Source organism: Heteronotia binoei, chromosome 2 (genome assembly GCF_032191835.1).
Source record: "Heteronotia binoei isolate CCM8104 ecotype False Entrance Well chromosome 2, APGP_CSIRO_Hbin_v1, whole genome shotgun sequence".
In the NCBI taxonomy this organism is placed as follows: Eukaryota; Metazoa; Chordata; class Lepidosauria; order Squamata; family Gekkonidae; genus Heteronotia; species Heteronotia binoei.
Window position 1 is genome coordinate 73165770 of NC_083224.1, and position 20351 is coordinate 73186120.

Consider the following 20351-nt stretch of genomic DNA (forward strand, 5'->3'; position numbering starts at 1 on the left):
TATTTCTCGGCCACTGTGTTCTTTCCTGTAGTGGAACCGGTGCATAGGAATTCCAGGAGAAATCCTTTTGGGGCTTAGGGATACTTTACACATTACTGGGCTATCAATTCCCTTCCTGTGATGGAGTAGTAGGCGTGAACTCCCTTCCTTAAGATGTAGCATAAGGTTTTATTTTGTGCGTGGCTATATGCATGACAGTTGCAGATTATGCAATACTTCACCTTCAGAAAATATAGGGGTAGATTACATATGCCAGACCACTTTGTGTTCAGCTATTTACTTAAAGCCTTATGTCACACTTTGCAGGAGATGCATCAAGGAGGATGCGGGTATATGCAGGCTTCTCCACCATGGGAAGGGGACTTGGTGGCCTTGTAGCTTAAAACAATATCTAAGTCCTCCTCTCCACAAGGATTTCAACCTGAATAAGTCTTCCCTTTAACTCTTTTGGAAACTGTCATGGACTAAGAATCCTCACTTTCCTTTCTTCTCAATGGCATGTACAACAGCTGAAACAACAGTTTTTAACTAAAAGATTTTTACAGCTGTCAAATACAAAGAGAATATCAGAAAGCGACCTCTTTTTTCCTGGTCTTGATCAGAATTTAGATTTTCATAGCTGTTGAAAATTCTCATGTTATAGTTTATCAGAAGCCCTCAATAAATATCAACAGTGACTTTTTCTTATGGGGGAGAGGCTAAGGGGATAATATTTCTGAGAAATGACTGCAGGTTACTTCAGGGGAAAAATTCCTCAGTTCCACTGGTGGTGGAAAGTGCCATAAAAATGCAGCTGACTTATGGTGACCAGGAGGATTTTCAAGGCAAGAGACATTCAGAAGTGGCTTGCCATCACCTACCACCATGTCACAATCCTGATAATCCTTGATGGTTGCCCATCCAAATATTGACCAGGGCCAACCCTGCTTAGCTTCCAAGCTCTGATGAGATCAGGCTAGCCCAGCCTATCCAGGTCAGCACAGACCCACTAGGACAATTTTGTACTCAAGTTTTTGGCATGCAGAAACATAGTGCTCCCTTACAGATCAGAGGATTTCAACTATTTTTCTTGATAAATTCCAGTTGTTCACATTGTGAAACAGGCATTCTTATCTTAAGGGATGGTTTTTGCTGTAGCTATGCAAACAGAAATTCTGTTGCAGGTAAAGCAGCATCCTATGGTAAGGGAAGGGGACTGGAGCTTCATATGTTCCAAATACTTGGGTGTAGGGTGGTGCCAACCCAGCAGCCATAATGATGGGATGCTAACACCCCTTCAGTATCTAAGCAGACTTCTGACACACCCAACTATTGTGTCTTAGAGGAACTGGTAGGATGTGATGATGCAGCATTACTTCCTCTGGCTGCTTAGGGAGCACAGTGAGAGTTGTTTTGGGAGTTCTGAGTTTTTAAGAAGCTAGTTTTTAGCTTTCTGGATTGGACTTGAAATCTAGAGCAAACTCAAATTGATACAACAGTGTATGTCCAATATAATTAATGACATAACTGGGAATAGGAGAGTGCCAAGTCCATGATATTGTATACCATTTGCATGATTTTTGAAGCCTAAGATTTGCTCCACCCTGGCTCTCAAACTGCAGCAGGGTTTGTTGGATCACCCACATATTTTTCCTCCTCTCATTCTCCTCCTTTGCTCTGGTCTTTCTAGAAGCTGCTTTCATCTGATGTTTCTAAAATCACTGGTGTCAAAGCAGGTTAGCCCGCATGTGGACAGGAAGGTGTGGATTTCTGAATCTCTCCACCATATCCAGCACCATTTTACCTCCCAGAAGGGCTTGTTGCTGGTATTTTTTAATATATATATACATACTAGGCATATCTGTTGCGATATGCTTTAGTGATATAACAACTAACAATTCTTCAAAAAGCTGGCAAAAATCCTTCCAGCAAAGTGTGTGTGAGGGGAAGGGGATGACATGCACAAAGGGCACAAAGGGATGGGTAGGAAAACCAGAGAATCATCCACACCATGTGGACACCATGTTGCCATTGAAAATGCTTTTACATTTACAATGTCAATAAGTCCACACTGGAGAATAGTTACTATGCAGAAGCAGCCTAATTTATTAATTTTAAATACATTTTATTTTTTCCAAACTCCTAAAAATGGAGCAGTTATAAATCTTAGTCCATGCATGCTTTTCCCTGTCATGCTACTTGCACAGACAACAAAGCTATTTTCCCTTATAGCATGTTCATTAGTGTTTTTATTTTTGCTTTACGCAAATCCTAGCAAAAATAACAATGTTATACCCAATCCCAGTGTATCCATGTGTCCCAATGTATCCCACCAGCCTGTCATGGAGCTCAACATCCCTGGCAGGTAGGTGAGAGTAGGAGAGAGTGGCTGGGCCAAGGCTACCAAACAAGTTTCCATGGCAGCATGGAGAGTTGAACATGGATGTCCCAGAATCTAGTCCAATCAGTGCACCACTCTGGCAGTTAATGAGACAGGGGAGATGTAGAGAGGTATTACTGCAGAGGGGAGAGTCTTGCTTTATTAGGTAGAAGAAGAAAAAAACTTTTGTAATGCAAATGAACATTCTGGCCAAGTTAAAATTTGCATTCACATTACAAACTGATTAAAAGAACTCGTGCAAAAATGCTGAAAGACTGGAAAAGTTCTCATTAGTGGCACAAAGTGTTGTCAAGTCACAGCCAATTTATGCCAGCCCCAGTGGGTTTTCAAGGCAAGAGAGAGAGTTGATTTACTGTTGTCTGCCTCTGTATAGCAGCCGCGACCTTCCTTGGTGGTCTCCCATCCTAGGGCCAATCCTGCTTAGCTTCCAAGATCTGATGAGGTTAGGCCCGCCTGGGCAATCAAGATCAGGTCCCATTAATATGACCTCATAAAATACATCAGTTGTTATCAGTGCTCTGAAGTTTATTTACTGAAATTACAATTGCCAAACTAGCAAATCTATATACCCGCAGGTAAGGCAGCATATTCAAAGCACTGATTGCTTTGGAAATTCTTGGTTCTTGCTGTGAAGCATTGTAAGCTGCAGCTCAGCTACCCAGAACTGAAGCTAAGAGGAACAAGTGCCTAAATTTTAAATTAATAGCTTGAATTACAAGTGGACTTTTTTTTGGATTAAGATTAACTAAACACAATTGGCTGTACAGTGACATTGAGCCCCACAGGAACTTCATCCTGCTTGCAAAGCAAGTGACTAAAAATGATAGTAAACTGAACCCTGGGCCCAGCTCTGTAAAAAATTATTCTGCTTCCTCAAATACCAGAACTGTATATTTCACAATGATTATTATTTTGACAACTTTAATGAAATAACATGCAAACTGTTTCCCACTCTCATTGCTGATTTGCAGACAGGAAGAAGATATAGATAGGAGAAAAGTGAAACAATATGCCAGGTTGAGGAGTTTTATTAGATCTTTTAATCCCTAGCATTCCATATGCTGCCTCAGGAGATCTAATACAAAGAAAAATATACAAACATAAATTAAATTAAAATGGACATACAGAATAATAATTTAAAAATTCTTTTAAAATGAAACTGTAAACTGAATTAAAACACACTATGAGCATGATATAGGGTTATTTTACATATTCTCTAGTGTAGAACAAAAATTACATAGTTTATAACCTTGAACCTGGACCTTCTATAACTATCTAGTAATGGTGACAACGCATTCTGAGATCTGTAGTCTTTTAAAGGGTAAATGGGTCCCTGAATATATGGCATCATACCAGGCTATAACATACAGTGAGCTCTACCCAACTCATCCAGTTATTCAACATGGGAGACACTGAAGTTTCTGTGAAAGGGATGCCACATTGTCTATTTGACTGCTTTCTGATATAGACCTTGCACTAATGTTTTTGAGCTCTTTTATGTTTCTCAGTATTAAGGAAGTTGTGGTTATAAATGATGTAATTTTTGTTTCACACTAGAGAATATGTAAATTAACCCTATATCATACTCAGTTTGTGTTTTAATTCAGTTTACAAGTTATTTTAATTTTAAAAGAATGTTTAAATTATTATTCTGTATACATATTTTAATTGAATTTATGATTGTGTATTTTACTTTATATTAGATCCCCTGATGAAGCACATAGCTTCGCATTACAATCCACACTGCTTTTAAAATAAGGCGCCCCTTCCATATGCTGGTGGATCTCTCACTGCAAATGAAGGAGAAAGAGTCTAGAGGAATGAGTTTGAGTAACTGACAATCTTTTTGTTGTAATTTGTGTGAGATAACATTGGAGTAAAGAAGAGCTGATACTAACGTCTGACTGCAAGTGCAATAAAAAGGGAACTGAGGGAGGCCAGGGGCTGTCTTAACGCCAAGCATGGACAGTCACTGCCTGTTCCTCAGAATTGAGGCAGAATGTTGTCCATGGAGGTATATCTAAAGTGATCTATAAGCTTCCAGCAAGGCCTGGCACAGGTGCCAAAACCCAGTGTGTGACCTGCACAGAGACCACAAAGAAGATCTAGAAGATCTAATAAAATTATTCAATCTTGAACCTTGTTTCTCTTTTCTCCTACATGGATTTGCACCACAGACATTGATATCTACTGTATGATTATAAAGGATCCTTTGTTAAAAATCAGGAGAGTACAAAAACTTATTGGTACTTTTGTATTTGTTGTTGCTGTCTGCTTTAGCAGCCTATAAATAGATTACCTGTAATACAGTGGTTTATAGTTATGAATGGAATGAGATTTCACTGCTTTCCTGCTACCCCAGATTTCTGACTGGGCCTGGCTGTGTGGTAAAATTCTCCTCAACCTCTGACAGTGTTCTACAGTCAGGAAAATTACAAGTTTCCCCAGTGGATATAAACACAGGCAATGCATCAGTACTCTGTAAATGGCTGCCTATATTAATTGTATATTTGTACATATCTAAAGACTACAGCTCAGTTAGAATCATAGAATCACAGAAATGGAAGGGACCTCCAGGGTCATCTAGGTCAACCCCCTGCACAATGCAGGAAACTCACAAATACCTTCCCCTTAATTCACAGGATCTTCATTGCTGTCAGATGGCCATCTAGTTAATTAGCAAGGGCATCAAAAAGTAGGTGACTGACAGTGCAATCCTAAATGGTTGAAGTCTATGTGTTTTTAAGGTTTAAACTCTGTTTAGGTTTGCACTGTGAGGTACTGAAGCTCAAAGTTTGAAGGTTACTCTAGCTGTGACTTTCACATTCCAGAGCTCAATGCCAGACCCAACAAAACAAATCTGGAATACAATAACGCCCTTTTTTGTTTAATGTCATTCATAATTTAATGCTGTGAAAATGCAAAGAACGAATTACAACCTTCATGACAATTTTAAAAGAAGAAATATTAATCTTATGCAATTATTCACTTGTATTTTTTTTAAAATAAAGTTTTAAAAAACTGCCTGTCATTGCTAAACAGTGTTTAAAGAATGTTATAGCTCTCTCTCTATTTTTTTAAACTGAGAATTTCCCCATCATTGATTTGTTTGCTAATTCTTATCTGGTGACATCCCATGATTTGTTTTGACAAACTGGATTAATTTTTCACACACATGGTTTTGGGAGGGCTAAATATACCAGAAAAATATTAAGTGAAGTTGTCATCTGAATTAAACTAAGAAAATCCCACTGATTTCTAAGGGTTTTACACCAACCCCTCCACAATTCAATGAAGCCAAAGTCCCAAGGAGTATAACTGCTGATGTTAACTGGACTAGACAACCTAAATCCAAGCAATTCAGGGTAATGGATCAGATTTTGTACAGTGTACATACTGTTGCAGTGGATGGCTTGTCTCGGTGTGTGTCCACAGCTTCCACATTCAAGGAGATCATTTCCAGCTTACAACCTTCATAAATTTCAAAGTGCAACATTAATACCACACATTGTTTTAAAAACAAATCATCAATTATAAATAAAAGCCCAACCGAGGTGGCATTGGATTTTCATTCGTTGGATGTAGCCTGCACAGGATTGGCTCACACTGTCTCTGCTGTGCCATTGTCTGATTCTGCTCTCCCTCACTCACTGCTGGCCCCATCAAGCAAGAACCGCAGCAGAAGGCCACTGATCTTCAAGGGAGACAGTTCTCTGATGACGGAGCTTACCGATCAGTACTGCTTCTCCTCAGGGCCTGTTGTAGGAAGTCTAGGGGGGGGGGGGAGTGAATGCCTTCACTTGGGTGAGTGGGATGACAGCAAGGCTATGGGGCACTCACTCAGAGGTCTTTAGTTATATCTTTCCAGGTTGGTCGGAAATACCTAAGGTATCACTACAGACCTCCTAGGGATCCACTGTTACCAGTCTCCAGGTGAGGGCTGAAGAAGCTGACTGGGTGATTTTAAACCAGTCTAACCTGCCTCACAAAGTTGCTGTTGTTCAGATCAAAGGGGGGAGAGGAGGAGAGAATGATGTAAGCTGATGTAATGGCTGAGGACTCCTCTCTATTAAACAGCCTGTCAGAGATAGACTGTTGATCTGAAAGGTCTCACTACAGGCCTGTCAGGCAGAACTCATTGGGGCCACTCACTGCCAGACCCAGGTCTTTGCTGTGGAACCTGACCAAGTGATTTTGGACCAGTCACAGACTTCTAACCTAGCCCACCTCACACGATTGTGAGAGGAGAATGATGCAACCTGCTTTGGTCCTCTCCCCACACACACACTGTGGAGAAAGACAGCTTATGTAGAGGCTGCAGGGAGGGGGGAAGGAGATGGAAAGCTTAAGTCTGAGGGGCAGATAAAGAGAAGGAGATAGGGTTGCCAACTCCAGGTTAGGAAATTTCAGGATATTTAATGGGTGGGGCCTGTGGACGGGTGGGACCTCAGACAGGTAAAATGCAATTTCCTCCTAGGAGATCACTCAGATTTACAACTGCTCTCTAAGCAGAAATAAGCTCCGCTTGAAGTGGGGGGCAGTTAATGCCTTCACTTGGGTGGGTGGGAAGACAGCAAGGCTGGCGGGCACATGCCCAGACTCTCCTTCAAGAGCCCGTTATATTTTTTTTTACAATGGGTCTTACTCCTAGTAGTACTATAAAATTATTGCAAAAACTGCAGTGCAATTCTGTCCAGAGATACTTCAGTCTAAGCTCACTGAAATAAAAAGAATGGTGGAAATCTTTATAGTATTGCACTTAGTCTCTAGCAGCAATATAAAAGAGGAAACCCTGGCACCCTAAACACTGCATCTGATGGAGATCTGAGTCATGAAATTTTGTGCTAGATTAAATTTTGTTAGTTCTTATGGTGCCATTGGATTGTATTGTAAAAGCAGTACACAAAGAAATATTGGGTTTAACTAGTTTCAGAACTAAAAGGGGAGGAATGTCAGCATAACTGTAGACATGAGCATGAAGAGGAAGATGAAGAGACAGAGTTCTACTGTAATTTAATACGTTTCACTTTCTGCAAAACATTTGACTGATCTGGTTCCTTATCTCTTCAGCAAAAGATAGTAGGTGTATGCATCCAGATTTAAAATAGGAAACCAAGTTTCAGGGAGGCTAACAGAGTTATCCTATGGGAAGTTGTACCCTTCTAAGACCATTGATTTCAACAGGCTTAGAAGGGTGTAAGTCTGCTATGGATTTCCCTGTAAACAATGTTTTTTGAACTCAGAGAGAGAACAGAAATCTGAAACAAAATCTTAAGCTGGCCATTACACATCATTGATTCTTCTGCCTGATCTCTCTGTCACCTGACATATGCACACACAAATGAGTAAGCAAGTATTTACCATAAGCAACTGGAGTGAGTGCAAAAATGGTATGAAGAGGGCACCTCAGATATGGCAGCTCATCTATAAAACCACAAAGAAAAATTAAAGAACATTGTAGGCAGGATCTGCAATGCAATAGGTATTTTTGCAACTGCTCTGTTGGCACAGAGCTAATGTGAAATGTATTTCCCAGCACTAGACATGATCAAATAAGCTACAGAAAGCAAATAGTAACACACAGGGTTGGATCCAGCCAACTTTTCTAGGGGGGTGGGGGGAAGCCGCCTTTAAGAACCAAAAATGGGGGTGATGGAACCTGCATGACCAAAAGGCATGTGGTATAAAGGTTGTACTGAGGAGCGGAACTGGGTGAGATTAAGTGAAAAAGCTGCCTGGATCCCACCCAGAGAACCTGTCAGAGAATCTAGTCAATGCAGCTCTAGCTAGAATACAGCAGTCTTGCTTTTTCTGTATAGCAGATTCTTTGATATGACATAATATATAGATCTTTTAAAGTGCAGCATCTTCACTGACATTGTTATGCAGAGCAGCATTAAAAATCAGGAAGCTAGCATAAGAAAACCAGACAAACACAGTAAGTGCTTATTTCTTTTTAATGCTGTCTCATGTACACCCACTGCCAAAGACACCCACAACCTTCCTCCTGCCACACATAAATATCACACTTTCCAGGATCAGAAAAGGATTCTGCTTGCAAGGGAGTGTCTTCATTTACACTATCATAAGCAAACCTGAATAGTAGTTCCTGAGGGAAAAAATACATTCCACTTAATGACCTCTTTTACTTTAGAAGAGGAGTAACAGAGAACTATTTGGTTTCATACCTGCACTCTTATCAAGGAAATAAGCCAGTAAGCATCTCATAACTGCCTGGTGAGAAATAACTAGGACGTTGCCCTGACGTTCCAGTTCCATAATCACAGGTTCCAAGCGCTGGACCAAATCTTGGTATGACTATAAGAAATAGGTTAATTCAAATAAGATATATTCATCTGATTTTACCTAGTCATGAGAATTCAAAGTGTTATTGTTGTTATTATTTGCCCCACAGGGAAAACTGTACAGGTGCCATGTAGCTATGTCTATATTTTCCTCCATATGGCAAAACAGCCCAGGATATGAGAAATGGCAGAAGACTGAGCACAGCACAAAACATTTCCTTTTACCACCGCCCCCCCCCCCCATAATAATAAACTATGTGGACTGTTAGATATTATTCAGGTGAGTAGCTGTGTTGGTCTGAAGCAACAGAACCAAGTTTGAGCCAGTGGCACCATTAAATCCAACACAGTTTTATGCAAGGTATAAACTTTTATGTACATACACACTTCCATCAGGTACACAAAAGCTTAAACCTTGAATAAACTTTGATGATCTTAAAGGTGCCAATAGACTCAGACTTTGTTAGATACCGCATTATTGTTACATATTATATTTCTCTCCTGCTCTTCCTTTAGAATGCTCAGAGAGGCTTATGCTTGCCTAGTTTGCCAATCCGACATCAGATGCTTAATTAAATGCTTAAGAGAGGCAGGGACCAAGAGAATTAGACAAGGTTATAAGGGCCTTGGATTTTAAAGATCAGAAATTTCCTTCCACATTATAGTAATGATTCTTGAAAATCTGCCCATTGATTCAAAGGTTGACATTATTCCAGTATTTTGATCTTTAAACAAATCTAAGGGTAAAACTGGAGAGCCAGTTTGGTGTGGTGGTTAAGTGCGCGGACTCTTATTTGGGAGAACTGGGTTTGATTCCCCACTCCTCCACTTGCACCTGCTGGAATGGCCTTGGGTCAGCCATAGCTCTGGCAGAGGTTGTCCTTGAAAGGGCAGCTGCTGTGAGAGCCCTCTCCAGCCCCACCCACCTCACAGGGTGTCTGTTGTGGGGGAGGAAGGTAAAGGAGATTGTGAGCCACTCTGAGACTTTTTGGAGTGGAGGGCAGGAAATAAATCCAATATCTTCTTCTTCTATCATGATTGGAAGTCTGTGTTTAGAGTCTCCCCTCCCCTTATTTTTCAAAACTTTACTGCAAATGCACAGACGCTTGATTTGGATTGGGAAGTAGTGAGAGACTTCTAACTCTTTGCTCCTCTGCCATTTCCATGATCTGAATCATCCCCTGGAGCCATCTGCCATAAAGGGGAAAACATTCAGGTATCCACATAGTACCTATGTGGTATAATGGCCTTTGAGAGAGGATGTTTAGATCTAAAAAACAGTATAGAATCAAGGAGCTATCCCCTCATCTGACTGCGGTCACTTTCTAATTTGGGGCTCTGCATAGCTGCAATATAAAGTTCTACAAACAGCTGGGGGATCAATTCATGGATCAAATCTAACTGGCCATAAATGTACAACAATTGTGCGTTTATATGAGACTACCCGGGAAACTTAAAACAAATTTAGATTATCACTTTATATAACTCAGGTTTGACAGTGAGAATTCTCTACCATGTTATTTTCTGTTGTACTGTGTTTTGCAGCTGCTGCCTCATATCTTCACCTGCAACCCCAAATGTGTAAGGTCAAAGTGGTGATATTTTATTAACTGATAACAAATCCCCCTCACTTCTCCTCCAGGGTAGCGATAAAGATATTTCTCTTGATCCCGAAGCGCAAACTCCTCTGGGTACTTTCTCTGAATTTCTTCATAGGTCATTTCTTCACATACTCCCTGGAAAAAGAGAAATTATATCCAATTCAGAGATCATGTGTTTTATCACTAGGTTGGAGCCCACAGATTTGTTCTGCTAGCAGTGAAATTTCCCCATGATACAAGAGGCTCAATGTCATGTGTATAAACGTCGAAGTAAGCCCCACTTAACTTGGTGGGATTTATTCTAAGTAAACATGTACATGATTGGGTAGGGACTTCTGAGATCAAGCCTGTTCATGTATTTCACTGTGAAATGCTCAGAGCTCCCTTGCTTTGAGTAGTGGTTTCATTTCTTGAAGGAAAGGATCTTTCATTTAAAGTATAGCAAAATAAATTATTTGTAATTTACACCCCCCCCCCCACCCTTCAGTGTGTGGCCTTTCCAACAAACTACTCACAGCATCAATCTCATTAAGAATTTTCCACTGCTCATATGGTACACCTAAGGCCTCTGCTGTCTGGATGGTTCTCTTCAGCTGGCTAGTCCACACCTTCAGATCCACAATTTCCTGCTCTTTGATGAATTTTTTCAATGCTTGAGCAAACTAAAAAGCAATAAAGCATATCAAGAAGTTTGTGACATTTTTATATTGAGAAGAGGTTGCTCCTTCACTAGAAAGATATCTGATACTTTTGACATTGACACCACTCTTATGTGATGACAAAATGTGGTTGAAATACCTGGGGGGATCCTCAGGTGCATGCATGCATTCTCTCCTTCATTTTCCTCTCCTTACATACAACTAGTTAATTAAACATACCCACATTTATAGCAAATCACTGCTTACTGTCACAATTATACCACAAACCATGGTTTGTTCTTTCCCTCCAAAGCAGGAGTCAACAGTTTGGAGGTGCTTCTGGACCTGAATCTCCTGTTGGATAAACAGGTAGCAGTAGTGGCCAAGGGTGCCTTTCACCAGCTTTGGCTGTTGTGCCAGCTCTGGCCATTGCAGTGCATGCCCTGGTAACATCTAGATTACATTACTGCAATGTGCTGTATTTGGGGCTTTCCTTGAAGACTGTCCAGAAGTTGCAGTTGGTACAGAATGCTGTGGCCAGCGTGTTGACTGGATGGGTCATAGGGACCATATCACTTCAGTCTTGTTCCATCTACACTGTCTTCCAGTTTGCTTCTGGACTCAATTCAAGGTCCTGGTATTGACCTTTAGAGCCATGCATAGCCTGGGACCAACATACCTTAAGGACTGCCTTCTCCCATATGAACCTACCCACTCAGTCCAGTCATCCTTGGAGGTTCTGCTTTGGGTGCTCTCACCAACTGAGACTACAGGTGGTGACCTGAGAAAGGGCTTCCTCTATCACGGCGCCAAAACTTTGGAACTCCCTCTCCATGGAGATTTGTCCGTCTCCTTCTATCAGTGTTTTCTGCAGCATGTGAAGACTTTTTTTGTTTACAGAACAAAATTTGAGTCCAATGACACCTTTAAGACCAATAACGTTTAATTCTGGGTATAAGCTTTTGTGTGTATCCACATTTCATCAGAATCAAGGTATCTGAAGATAACTGAAGAAGCTTCATTTCCCAGAACTCCACAGCCGTCTGAATAGAGTTCCAAATCTGAACCCAATAATAGGAATGGGAATATTACGACTATTCTTTTTGGTGTGATTACTGCATGTTTTAACTATTTAGCTCCTCTGAAACTGATCAGCAGCAGAAAATTTGAACCCCTGTTTAGATTCAATGAGGTTGGATCCTATGCTTTGTTCTGCTTGCATGAGATTTTCACTGATTTCTCCCTTCCCACTGCAGGCCCCTTACAACTCCCCTACACTGTTCGAGAGATCACTGACACTCAGAAGCATGATTTTGATAAGCCCAGAACAGCAAGCACCCACAGCAACATCCTCTCTGTGTCATACCTGCTTCCCTCGTGTTGACAGGCCTGAATCCCCACCAATCTTGCCAACAAGGTTGCATTCGCTCTCACCATGCCTACAAAGGTAGATGGTGCGTGGCTGAACATGAATATTCATGAGGTAATAGACAATTTTGCTTTGAATGTAATCCTGGACACGGTTGACGAGGAAGCGCTGCCCCACATTTATCACTTTAATAAAAGACAGATCTCTGCAATTAAGAAGCATCAGGAATCAGAGTAAGTCACAGTATTTCAATCCAGATTTTCTTTTGCATATACAATAAATATGATTCCTTAAGGGCTCTGATGTGGCTCTAGATTTGATTTTACCATCCCTGACACACTGGAAATGTGGGAAATTATGAGGCACCACTGGTAGTTGGAGGTGAACAGTTTACAATACTTGAAGAAGTGCATACTTCTACTTTTAAATATTAAAACAGCATAAGTGGAGGTGGACACCTAAAAGATGATGCACACAATTTCTTAATCATGTATTGATTGTAGCATCAAGTGATATGTTTACAGAGATTAAGCTATCTGTCAGGAACATGTCCCTGACAAGTATAGCTAGGAATGACACTATTGTTGGTTTCCTGGTATGATTAGCTTTGTTCATTAACAATTGATTATTTGGCAGATGTACTAACCCCACATTATATACGCATTCACAATTACTAAAATCCATTGTATTCCCCAAGCATTCTGTGCTTTGAATGAAGTGAGTATGTTCCTTGTTTGCAGGCAAAAAGGGAGCATGAGGAGACAGCTCTAATCATGTCTTTCTGGGCAACACTGATATGGACCAACTGAACTGAGATGAGTCTGTGGAATGTAACCTTGAAGAAAGCAACACTGAGATCTGAGAAAAGACTTCATAATATCTAATTCACATTACTTTGATGGGCACGGGAAAAGGGGAGCTGTTATTTCAAGTGGTATATTTACTGAGGAACCAACTGTCCACATTAGTCTGGCAAGACATAGTCTTGTCAATAGCATGCTGATAATGGCTGCTATCTGATCTATCAATATACTCTGCATATAAGCAGTCATGATAGTTCCTGGGCAAAACCTTACACTATCACAGATTACTCACTACGAATAGCAGCTTGACAAGCTGGGAACTCACAAGGACTTGCCAGCGAGGAGAGAAGGGAGAACATAATTTCCCCCTATATCCCCTTTTCAAAAACCTTTATCTCTTTCTTTTCTCCTGGCAGCCACATACCCTCTTCCCTTGCCTTGTTTCTTTCAATCCTCGCTCTCAACCTTTCATTTATCTGCCTCCTCCACCTAATAGGCTGCAGCTTTAACTTACTTTATTTCTCCCCAAAGAAAAGCCAAAGCAGCTTACAACATTTTCCTTCCTTCCATTTTATTCTCAAAACAACCTTGTGAGGTAGATTATTATTGTCATTATTATTAAAATCTATGAATCGCCTCATCCATGCTGATGCTGGCCTCTAGGTGATGTACAACAGTAAAATACAAATAATCATCAGTAAAATCAGTTAAAAACAAATTTCAACCCAATGATATACATTATAACTTGCTACCAATCTTAGTCTAAGAAAAAGGAACTGGCCTAAGGTCACATAGCAAACTTCCATGTCAGAATGAGGATCTCATTGGGTTTCCAAGATCCCAGTCTGACACTGTAATCACTACACCACACAGGCTCTCAATTTTCCCTCCTCCCTTCCTCCAGGCAGCCACTCCCTGTTAATAGTCTGGCCAAATTGCAAAAATCATGTGGCATGAAGTTGCTCATCAGGTGAGCTGTATAGTGGTTACCACTAGGCATGGCTGAATTGTACAAGTTATGCAAAGGCTGCTGCCGGACCCAACCATGTTATGTGGAATTAGGTTGTCCAGTAGTCACCACTCCACCCTGTGGTTGCTGCTGAGTCTGGCAAGGAGGAGGAAAATATGGGTGGACTGGGAGGCCAAAATAGTACTGGAAAGGGCCCTCCCCTGACTTTTACTGGCAGAAACTAAGGTTTGAAGGCTGGCAATATTGTTGTGGTTGCCTAACAGCCTCCACAATGGCCACTGAGATCTCAGAAGGCATTCATTTCCCAAAGGTACAGGCAATGCATCTATTGTTCAGGTTTTTTAAACCCTCCAATGTATTTTTAAAAAAGATTTCAGATTTTTCTCCAAACATGCAGAATTTCTCAGATCTGTAGAAAGATCTGTATTGTCTGTTCAAGGATTCAGCCCTTGCATTTAGATATCCATAGAGGGGGCCATGCTGAAAATTAAATATACTGACACATGGGGGGCCTGCAAAGACTTGTGAGAGGCATCCTATTTCCCCTTGTATTCCCTCCTCTACTATTTTCTTTTCCCCTCCTCCTGGCAGCTCTAATATCCTTTCCCCTTTTCCTGCTTCCTTCTCTCCTTTCCAGCAGCCAGCCAACCAACCTTCCTTTTATCTGTCTTCCATATTCAGTTATATTTATCAGCTTCATTTCACCCCAATGGGGACCCAAAGTATTGTACACAATTCTTCTGGTCCTTGATTTTATCCCCAAACTAGTGAGGTAGGTTAAGCTGGGGGTGTGTGACTGGCCCAAAATTAATCTGGTGAGCTTCCACAGCAGAATAGGGATTTGAACCTGGGTCTCTCTTTCCCCCTCTCCCTCTATTCACTGGCACAAATCAAAGGCTGACAGTACTGTTGTGATTGCCTACTGTCCCCCAAAACGACCACTGCAGAAAACAATACTTTCTTAAAGGTAAAGGTGCTGCTTGTATTTCTGAACCATTATATCTGGGCCACTAATTATACCTCAACTTGCACGATGAGCCCATCTGCCTCTGTTACACTATACTGTACTGTGTTGTGTTGTTGTTTTAATGGTATTTTATTGATTTTATTGTATTCTGCTGCTTTTATCCATCCTGAGCCCACTTGGGAAAGGGTGGAATATAAATCTAAATAAATAAATAAATATTTGTGTGGGGGGGTTAACCCCCCCATGTGGTTTGGGTGGGTGTGTTTAGATTTCAGATTTTTGTGCAAACACTGGGGCTTTTCTCAGGTTTGCAGAAAGATCTGTTTGTTAACAGTTCTAATCTCTGTATTTAAGTATCAAAAACTTGGTCTATGTTGAGAATCACAGTCTGGGGTCAATAGTTTGCTCATGCCCAGCAGGAACCCCATGGTAAGCTACTTAGGAGGGAGCCAGGATGCATTCCCCTCAACAAGCCCTAAGGGCATCCCTGACTCACTTCTAGATGTCAAAAGTGAGATAGTGATGACATCTACGGCTGAGGGGCAGGAAGTGCTGACCTTCAGGCATCCAGGTACAACCAGGGGAGTCAACCTCCAAAGGCCCCTGGAGGCCCAGCTGCCCAGGCAAGTGCCAGCTTCCCAGGCAACATGTGACAGACACTGGTTGTCTAACAGCTACCTCTCAATGGGGAAAAGAAAGGGTGGAGATAGGTGGGGCTGGGGAGGGGGAGGAGTCCAAGAGAGGATAAAAGGAAATTTCCTAGAACAGGTTGGCGGTGGGGAGAGAAATGGTTAGTGACCCCAAATTGTGAAGGGGTTAAGTCCAGCTAGAAGGATGAAGAACCAGGAGATACAATCCCCTCTTCTCCCATTCTGAGGCCTGTGGGAATGTCCCACCAGGCTTAGGACTCCATGGCAGATCACAGGCCATCCCACGGTGAGCAGATGGAGTCTCATAATTAGATATATTGATATCATCATGTCAGTTCAGATACTCAGGCCCCACTTTCCCAGAGGTGAATTTCCTTTACCATATGCAGGGACAAAACCCAGGTGAGGGCTGTTGCTGTTATGCCCTGTGGACTTCCAGACAAAAAACAGATCCTTTTGGCATGAATCTGGAGGACCATCCTTATTTTTCAGACAATGTATACAAGTATGGGAAGATGAAGCTCAACTCCACTGCACTTCCTCTCCATTTGCTTGACCAGAAACCAATGCTTTCCCTTTTGGCTGTAGTACTGTGGCCCCACAAATGCTCCACTCCACTCCCCTTCCATTCCTAATGTACATTATTGACCTGGAATGCCTGTCAATCTTTTGCTGTGCATCTTACTTGTCATAATTAACTGGATCAAGGGGCTGATAGGTGACCTTATAGCACTCAATCCGCTTCAGGAAATCATCCATCACATTCTCTCGGTTTCTCTCTGGGTAGTCGGGGCTGGAGACCTTCACTTCCTGAGTAACCAAATGAGATGTCATTAAAATTTAATCAAACATCATACATACAGAAAAAACATCACTAGTACTGTCCTTAAGTTTCCAAACAAATACACATTGTTTAGCTTTTCCTTGGCATGGAAACAAAGAGCAATTCTAAGCATTTGCCCTGTGAACAGACAAAGCTGTCCTTTCTTCTAGTTTTGTACAAGCTGTTTACAGTGCAATTGTCCCATGAAGATATGTTCCAGAGTAAATATATTCTTGTTTCCATTTTCATATCTGAACTCTTACACAAGTTGCATAAATGTCAAGAGAAACAGTAACTGCTTCCCTCAATGAAGGACAACAAAGATGATGACAGGTCTGGAGACCGTCCTATGAGAAAAGGTTGAAGAAGCTGTTTAGCCTGGAGAGGAAATGACTGAGAAGTGATATGATAGCTATCTTCAAGTATGTAAAGGGCTATCATGGATGGAGCGGGGTTGTTTTGTCAGACCAGAACAAATGGATTGAAATTAAATTAAGAGTTCTTGACTAAACATTAAGAAGAACTTCCTGAAAGTTAGAGTAGTTCATCAGTGGACCAGACTTCCTTGGGAGGTGCTGGGCTATCCTTTGGAAGTTTTTAAGCAGAGGCTAGATGACTATCTGACAGCAACACTGATTCTGGAAATTTAGGCAGATCATGAGAGGGAGGGCAGGAAGGGATTAATTGGTACTCGACCCTTTCTTATATGCCTAGGGTATAGTGATTGGCATTTTCTTTACAGGGTCCTTTCTTATATGCCTAGGGTAATAGTGATTGGCACTTTTGGGGTCAGGAAGGAATTTTCCTCCAGGTCAGATTGGAAGTGATTCACAAAAGCTCATGCCCTGTCACAATTTTTTTTAGTCTTTAAGGTGCTATTGAACTCTTGCTCTTTTCTACTGCTACTGAATCTGTAGTTTCAGTCTTGGTACATGTTTGCTCTTCCATATGGAGAGAATCTGGTGCTGTGATGGCTGCTCCGAGTCAGAGACAGGGGTTTGTCACAAATTTCAGATGCTTATATTCCAGATTCCAGAAACCTTTATTGGCATAACCAGATGCTTATATTTGTAGGAATCATTTGGAAGTGAAAGCAACAGAAGCATGACGTAAGCATATAAAAAAGACAGGGATTTTCTCTGAGGGCTGGCCCACCTTTGAGAGCCACAGCAAGCTATAACAGTACTTCCCTAAGCAGTTTACTGCATTAATTTCTGGCTGGACTACTCAGCACACAGATGGGTACATAGCTAAACTGTCACTTGGCAGGGAGCAAAACAGCAGCAGTAGAAGACATTAATTTGATTGGAAAGAAGAAAATGCAGATGAGCAGATCTTTTTGCTAAGTACAGGAGAATACTCTGCAGGAGAAGGAAAACTTCGAAGAAGCCATCCTAGACAGAAAAAAAATGCTTTGTCAACAGGAGCAGAGTAGGTACCAGCACATGGGGACAGCTAGATTGCTTTGGAATTGCGGGGGCAGAAAAGGTGGTAGAAAGTGTACAGGGGACAGGGAAGATGGTAAAAAAGTGTACATTTGAATGTGTACATTTGAACAAACTAACCTGTATGTTGCATGCTAAAAATGTAGATAAACTTGATAAATGGAATGTTATTCTGACTAGGATGGTGAACTGATTTGTTTATAGAATTAACAATAAATTTGTGAATCTTCATTCTCAGTTTTCTTTTTACTGAATTTTTTTTAAAGAATGAAAACATGGAGAATACTGTTGGAGAGGACAGCTGCTTCTTGTCAGGACTGCTGAGATCCTGTATTGAAGGAAGTTGTAGAAATGACAAATGAAGAAAGAAGGAAGGAAGATGTTTCAATAAGTTATGATGATTGCTAATGATAATTCCACTATGATTGGCTCTTTTTAAAACACTGAAAGGCATAGAAGGATTTAATGGAAACAGATGTGAAGAAAAAAGTACATTTTTTTCTGTTCAGGGTCTTATAAAAGTGATTACACAAGAGCTTATACAAATTGCAAGGACAGGATTGTAACCAAGACAGAATGACAAAGAATCAAGCAGAACAGAAATCTGAATATCAGAAAGGCTGGAGAAGTTCTTTTGTGTGTATTACTCAAGGAAGTTTCAGCCATTAACAGGTGCATTATATAGCACTGAAGGTTCTTATGTGGTGGCTTCACTGTGATATACTGGTTAACAAAATTTACAGCCCAATCCAACTTACATGGCGGCTGGCCGCTTGGGTGTGGGTGTAACTTTGGCACCGCTCATCCATTCCCTAACAGCTTTGGCACGCCCAAGCACAGCCACGGAGAAGGAGGGGGAAGGCCTTCCGTCCGGACGTTGCTCCAGCAACCACGCTGCAGCGTGGACTCTAAGCATAGCGCCAAGGCGGGGGCAGTAGGAGGGCACACGTGATACCCGGGGGCAGAGAGAGCAGCCCCCACAGATAAGGGTGGAGCAGTTGAGCAGCCTATCTAAGACACACCCAGGCCAACGGCATGCCCCTGCGGTCCATGGGGAACCACCCGGGGAACACTTACAGTTAGCCCTGTGTGATGCCCCCTCCCCCAGACGCAGATTCAAGGCCGACCCCTGGCAGTTTCCTAATCGCAAGCTGTATGTCTGGATGCCATCCCCCCAATGTCATGGGAGTCCCCTGCCGGGAAGCCGCCTGCCCTAGGCGCATTCCCATTGCAAATGCCACTTCATCTTGCAGGAGTAGCAGTCACCCGTTCCCACCTGCAGTGCACAGCAACAGGATGAGGGCTGTGAGGCCAGCGGAAGGCATTCATTCCCTGCCTGCCCTCCCCCACAACACAGCAGCCCCCAGAAAAACGCCCCCTCCACCACAGGCAGCCATAGAGGACAATGACTCCAAGCACCTTGCAGCCAGATTTATTAAGGCGATATTACCTGGAGGGGCTGCTGCCCACTGCCCCCGCATACATGAGTCGCGACCCTGAGAGGGTGCAGCAGTGCTCCTAGGGATAGCCATGTTGAGCAGGGCTCCCCCCCACCCCCGGCCAATCAAGGGTGGTCCCGTCATTCCAGATAGTATCCCTGACGGTGGCCGACCCCCCCCCCCCCCGGGATGGGCTGGCTTGCCATCAGGAGGAGAGGCGTGTTGGCTGGCCGCCAGGGATTGGTCGATGTTGGCTGCTCAATCCTCCCCTCCCACTCCTGTGGCCAGGAGACCAGAAAGGTGGGCCGTGGCCACGGAAATTGTCCCTTCCATCCCCGCCATCCATCGTTGGACCACTACTGTCACCTCTCATCACTCCCAGTGGCCCTCCAGGTGCTCCCTCTTGATGGCTGCCCACATGGAGGACGAGGTGGCAGGGATTCTTTGAGCCAGTCATGGCCCCTGGGCTTGGGGACTCGGCTCCCACCCCTCCACACAGCCATCAGATTCACTGCCAGCAGGTGGCTCCCTCAGGTGCTCCTCACAGCCAGGGCTCAGCAGTTCAGCAGGGGGAAGGCAGTGGCAACTCATCACCTGTGGTTACCATAGGCGCCCCTCTCACATCCCTGTGCCCTGGACATGGGGAGGGGATGTGGGCAGATCCAGGATGCACAGTATAAGCAAGACTGCCATAGCTGACCATCTGTTCAGGGATGCTCTCTGAAGGTCGTCGCCAGTGTCACAGTGCAGCTACCTGCAGAATGGGACAGGGGTCAGCTGCTGCCCCAACTGCGCAGTCCTGTGCGTGGCCCCTCTGGGCACCCACACACTTGGAGGGGCCTCGTGGCGCTCATCATCCATCGTCAGATGGGGGCCTGCAATGGCAACATCCATCCCCTCATCATTCAATGTGTCCTCCTGGTGAGCTGGTGCAGGTCCTGATGGGACGGTGGCGGCTGGA

General features: G+C 42.7%; 1 protein-coding gene across 2 annotated transcripts in view; it reads right to left on the bottom strand.

Moving 5' to 3' along the window:
* The window catches only part of PFKFB2 (6-phosphofructo-2-kinase/fructose-2,6-biphosphatase 2), a 58396-nt gene that overhangs the window by 17824 nt on the left and 20221 nt on the right, over positions 1 to 20351 (bottom strand). For both annotated transcript variants that reach the window (XM_060231276.1, XM_060231275.1), the window contains exons 8-14: positions 16369 to 16493; positions 12291 to 12498; positions 10802 to 10948; positions 10317 to 10421; positions 8569 to 8698; positions 7742 to 7804; positions 5778 to 5851 (exon numbers count right to left, since the gene is read on the bottom strand). In XM_060231276.1, the coding sequence (XP_060087259.1) occupies positions 5778 to 5851; positions 7742 to 7804; positions 8569 to 8698; positions 10317 to 10421; positions 10802 to 10948; positions 12291 to 12498; positions 16369 to 16493 (852 nt within the window). The remainder of the gene's footprint in view (positions 1 to 5777; positions 5852 to 7741; positions 7805 to 8568; positions 8699 to 10316; positions 10422 to 10801; positions 10949 to 12290; positions 12499 to 16368; positions 16494 to 20351) is intronic.